General features: G+C 34.3%; 1 protein-coding gene across 1 annotated transcript in view; it reads left to right on the top strand.

Annotated features, from left to right (window-relative positions):
* The window catches only part of stc (nuclear transcription factor, X-box binding stc), a 29023-nt gene extending 23474 nt beyond the window's left edge, over window positions 1-5549 (top strand). Inside the window, exons 13-16 of the mRNA XM_085949626.1 lie at window positions 924-1122; window positions 2757-2909; window positions 3769-3869; window positions 4409-5549. Of these exons, the coding sequence (XP_085805752.1) occupies window positions 924-1122; window positions 2757-2909; window positions 3769-3869; window positions 4409-4565 (610 nt within the window). The 3' untranslated portion in view covers window positions 4566-5549. The remainder of the gene's footprint in view (window positions 1-923; window positions 1123-2756; window positions 2910-3768; window positions 3870-4408) is intronic.
* Window positions 5550-6000: the final 451 nt, after the last annotated feature.

Raw genomic sequence — 6000 nt, forward strand, 5'->3', positions numbered from 1 at the left:
ATTTGTCATACTATGGATTTACAGTCATAGAGCGGAATGCAGAAACATTTGTCATAACTAAAACTTCCTTAGCAGAAAACACTATGCAGAAACATTGTCCTTAGTTAAGATCATTTCTATTGAAAATAATACCATATTTAAAAATTCTCTTTCCTATAGTTTAGGTAAATCATTTTATAATTGTAAACGATGATAAAAATATGACAACTGCATTTTATAAATGCAATAACTATAAATACATATTAATATTAAATTATAATACTCTTATGTTTCCGTTATAAGTCATTATGCGTGATTCCACAGGCACCGTAAGATATTTTTTTAACATGGTAACACTAGCGTCAAGTGTTATTCTTCACCTTATTTTTGTATTTCTGCGGGTTGGCGTATAAAAGTTAAAATAATATTCTACAAGTACATGCCAAAAGAATTAACACTATCAATATCCATATTGAGATACATTGTTAAATGAATTTGAGTGTATGGACTGTGTTATAGACATGCGAATTTATTTTGACAGCAGCTGTCAGTGGTAAATGGTAATACAGAAGGGGGCGTGTTCATAACAAAAGTAGTCTATGGTTAAGGATTCCTTAACTCTATACTCAGGATTGTCTATAGTTAAGTCATGCTTTTCGGCGACTTATCCTTAGGAACGAAATCTTAGATTGTGCATTCCGCTCATATACTGTATGCAGAACATCATACTTAATCTCTACGATAAGGGAAGAGCAGTATGCTACTTTTCCGCCTGAATTTATCAGTCACCGATGCGTATGAATCTATCATTTTGACCATGCATCAGCAGATTTAAATTTATATTGTCTCAGTGAATAACCATTGATTTAATTTATGATATAGATAAAATATTAGTATACACAGATTCCATTAGACATGTTTACGACTTGTTTCAATTGCCGCAGGTTGGAGTGTGACAACGAGTGCCAGATGATTGAGCGCAACCGTCGCATGGCTATCGGTCTGCAGATCCGCAACCCCGACCTGACGGCTAAGCTCACCCCTCGCTACTCCGAGTTCCTCAAGACCTTTGCTCTGCGTGATGAAGGCTTCGGAAATAAAGTCCACGATAATCTCACACAGCTTGTCTTACTGGCTCAGAAGGTGAGTTATTATATTGTCTACAAAATTATCAGAATAGTTTGAAGGTGTTTACCAAAACCCCTTCCCCAGTTCATCGAATACTGACATTCAACTCAACATCATGATCCAAACGCAGAAATGCAAACAAAATTGCATTACCACACGCGCACACAGATATGTTGAAATCCAGTCAAAAACTAGTTGAACATACATCAGTGAGGCTATTCTAACATATCACATAACTTCAAAAGCAATTAAAAAAAGTGAAAATTTTTATACACGTATCACGTTTATCACTTTTTGTATTCATGCAGTTAGTTTGTTATTTTAACTCATTCACTGCGAACCTGTTACAGTAAAACCTCGTTAATACGAATTCCACGGGACCGAAAATCGGAAAAAAATTCAAAATATGAAATGTATGAGGGGAAAATATTAAAATTAAAAAAAAAAAAAAAAAGATTTTCATTAATTTCGTTTACGATCATAGATGTGCCTTCCAAATTTCCGATTTCGTGTGTGTGAATGGGTCATAAAATTTCAGGATTACCTTCTTAAAATAAGTAATGTATAATGTTTTAAGAAAAGTCTGTCGCAATTTTCAATGACTGGCTCATGAAATAGTGTACTTTATTACGATTTATTGAATATTTTTGTATGCCAGGACTCTGAAATCATTTCGAATTAAAGGTATGGTTTTATATGAAAATAATGTTCAAGGACTTTATTTTTACGAAAATTTCGAATTACGGCGAATTTCGAATTATCCATGTTCTTATTAACGAGGTCTTACTGTAATTACCACATTTAAATAACATGCTAATTATATCTAATGGGCAACGTAATAGTTGCATTGGACGCACGGAATGAGTTAAGAACTGAACTGTCAGACATCTTATCTTTTAACACGGCCTCTCATGACCGTGTCAACTGTTTTAGAACGAGATAGAGTATATAAATTACATATTGAGAATTGAGATGCGACTATTTTCACAATTTCACGGCCACCGTCTCAACTTATAGTTACCCACGAGCTGTCAAATGTCCAGTGACGAATAGTACTAACACATTATCTCTGTGTCCGGCTGAAATGACTAATAAAATTATAAGTTATGTTCGATTCTTGTTTGTACACAAAATTTCGGAGTGTCGGGTGGGAATACCATTAATACCCATGCACTAACGAGCACACAAAAAGTTGACCAAGGCTCCGCAAAAAAGAGACGTATTTCACATGACATGTGTACCACTTTAAATTTTCACCATGTTACAAATTATCACCGTGTTCTCAATTAATTATTGTAAATAACCGCCTTGTTTATGGAATTGCTTCTGTGTCAACTTGGAACAATAAAAATAACGGAAACATGTTACTGTTAAGAATATACCTGCAGGTGAAGTAAAATAAGAAATTGTCACAAATATTGAGTACATTTTTCAATTATTAGAAATATATCAACGCACTGTGTTTATTATTGGAAGGATATTTTCAAGATTGCCATCGATTGGCATCATCTAAATCTGATCTATGTAGCCAACAAGTCATGTGAGGGTACAGTACACCTTCCAATTCTGCTATTCTGTAGGTCCCGTTTATGAAGGACTGACTGATAACTTAACTGGTTGTTATATTAATTGTGTTTTTTGTTGACCAGTCGAAACAGAAGACGCGCAGCCACTCGTTCCAGCCAATGAACCGACAGAAACGTCAGTTCGTCCACGAGATGTGCGAGCACTTTGGTTGCGAGAGCGTTGCCTATGATGCCGAGCCTTACCGGAACATCGTGGCCACTGCCTTCAGAGAAAAGGTAAAATACAATTATTTTAAACCCTTTGTTGAAAATATATTCCCTGTGGATTCGCTCGCTGAGATAGAAACTACTAACTTGAATCGATTACTACCACCCTTCGCTGAGGGAAAGGGATCATAAATGCCCTTACACTCGATTATCCTTTTCTCTGTTTAACTTCCATTCATCTTGTCATTAATTTGGGAGCAAGGAAATATAGTCAGCCCTCTGTGATTGTTATTTGTGTTCTGTAATAATGTCATTCTTCAAATGGACAAACCTTGTGTTGCCTACTAACAATAAATTATCAACATCAACCTAATAGTAAAATTATTAATTCGCACTTCATCCTTCGTGCCATGGTACCCGGAAAACTTACATTACCTGCTCAACTCTTAAGTGCTACATTTTAATAAACAGTCAAACTCGGTTATTACAATCACGGACATAGCAAGATCTCGGATGTAATGAGGAAACATTTGTTGACATTTTAGTTGATGATTTTCTCCATACATTGATTCACTTTTATAACGAGCTACTTATCGGATATACCGAGCAAAAATATTGTCAAAAATTTTCTTAAAACTGTTGATGTATCGTGTAGGTACCTACCAGCGTTCATTACAATAAACAACTTCTTTTGTAGTTTATGAATGCCATGTTTGTTTCGGGGAAAAATTCTAATTGTGTATTTTTGTTTGAATTGCGACTTTTTGTATTATGTGACTGCTCATTTAATAATACCTATTCTCTGATATAACGAGTAATGCTTATAACGAGCAAATTTAGTCGGTCCCATCTTCCTCGTAATAACCAAGTTCGACTGTATGTTTATAATATAGTATAACATGTGGAATAATTATTTGTTATTTTTCAGTCTTGGTTACCAGCGATGAGCTTATTAGAAGTCTTGAGGAGAGACAAAGGACAGCGGAAAGTGCCTGGACCTGTCGCTACAAGAACCCTTTCATCTACGGGGTAACATTATTATTTTTATTAAAATCAGCTTTTGACTATACATTCTTTTAACAGTCTCATCAATTTTTTTTATTCTAATTAACGCTATTGTGATATATTGTCGTTTAGCTATTCAAACCTCCAATGTGACAATTGAAAATTTACGGCAGAGACAAAAGACCGCTTATACTTATTGTTTTCGTTGAATTAAGAATACATATTACAGATAGTGTTGACTATTTTTAAAATTCAACAAAAACAAATAAGTATGACTAAAAAAATGTGCAATAATTTTGTCAGATCGCCCATAGCATACCTAAACTATTATGGTTATAAATTACTCATAGAATAAAAGATATGCCTTCGGTTAGAAACACGATGAAAGATAGAATCAAAAGAACTCAATTGTAATGATTAAACATTTTAAAATGAATTCCTAACTTTTTTTTCATTTTTTCCCCATGAAAAACTAATCAGCACATCAGACAGTCAACAAATAATATTTGGGAAATTTTGGCACGCGCACATAAAAAGGTTCTAATAAAAAATTTTCTTTAAAGGAATGCTTGGGCCAAGTTAGGAAACAATTCGTCATCGACAGACCTGTTCCGTAGCAGCAGTGGCAACAGTTTGAACGCGATGACCAGCACCGTCACAGTGGAAGTCCCGCCGCCCAAACCTCGGATCGATTACTTCGACTGCCCTCCGGAAGATTAAACAATTTATTTTACCTATTCACTACATTATTCTCTCCCCGCAAAAACTCACACATGAGGTCTTAGTATAAAATATATTCTTATTGATATTTAATTTATTATGTACTGTAATATTTTTCTGAATAGAAGACACTAAAGGAACCATTTCTCACTCCCTTTAATCAAACTGAGTGTGACGAGTTTTTGGTGGGATAATTCATACACGTATGGTGGGTCTGTTCCAGGAATAATTCAAAAGTTATTTTTGGCATGATTTGACTCTGTACAAAAATTATGGAGTTGTCGAATTTCGACACAATAATCAAAAATTCCATCACACACATATTTTAAAATTGTAAAACTCTTGAAGTAAAATACCGCAGACGACTTTTTTATTATTAGAAAAAAATTTTCATGTACATTATCTCACTTATAAGATAGGCGCGTCACACAGGGCCCCCCCAGAACCTGGGCCCAGGCTAAGTCCTGTTCGCCCCCCCTTGTGGGCCATGGTCGTGTAGTATTTTTAATATTCCGTTTTCACTTGATGCTAATGCATGGTAATTTATACAATGAATTTTTCGCTAGGTACAATATACCACAATAAAGGTTGTTTTACAACACATGTTTCGCTCACAATTTTTAAACGTTGGTCTCATAAAATAATCTTTAAATGTGGTGAATACCAAATTATAAACTCATTTGATAAATTAGTTTACTCCTGTTCTTCGACCCTGGTCCATATCCTTCCGATGATATAAATTTATTTTTCAGTGAGACAAAGACAGTTAAAAACCCAGAAGAAAGCAATTCTTACCCAATTTAAGAAACTTATCTTTATCATTGGATTGCTTTTATTAAATATAAAGAAAGACTCATTACACGTCTATAAATACTATTCACCCAGACAATAATCATGTACTACCATTATCATTTTTTGTCCTAGTATTATGTTAACACAGAAATGTTGCATACAGTCAAAACAGTTATCACTTTTGAAATATATGCCACACATAAGTTCTAGATGGCAACATCGTAATAATTCGGTAATTCTATTATCGGCTATCTGATTTTTACAAAATTAATTTGCATGTACACATACACCTATTCTAGATTTTACATTTACTGTTAATACTAAATTTAGCACATGCGCGAAGATAATATTCCCATAGTGTTAAATAATGGACATTCACGTCTGCTCGAATAGGGCTGCTGGTGTACTTCAATAATGGGTTATTAGGTTTGGTATTCCAATCAGTATTAAATAATTATGCCAAATGTCATCTTTGTTATAATACATCAGCTGTGCAATGGCTGCCATGTTTGATTTCTATTACCTGTCAATAAAGTGAGTAAACCAGCTCACAGAAAATTAATTTGACTACATGAAAACATACTGATACTGCGTTAACACAATATTTCTCCTGTTTTCACAATCTTCCTCCTCTATACATAGA

Source organism: Rhyacophila brunnea, unplaced genomic scaffold, assembly GCF_057557595.1.
Source record: "Rhyacophila brunnea isolate RB1 unplaced genomic scaffold, BYU_Rbru_1.0 scaffold_22, whole genome shotgun sequence".
NCBI lineage: Eukaryota > Metazoa > Arthropoda > Insecta > Trichoptera > Rhyacophilidae > Rhyacophila > Rhyacophila brunnea.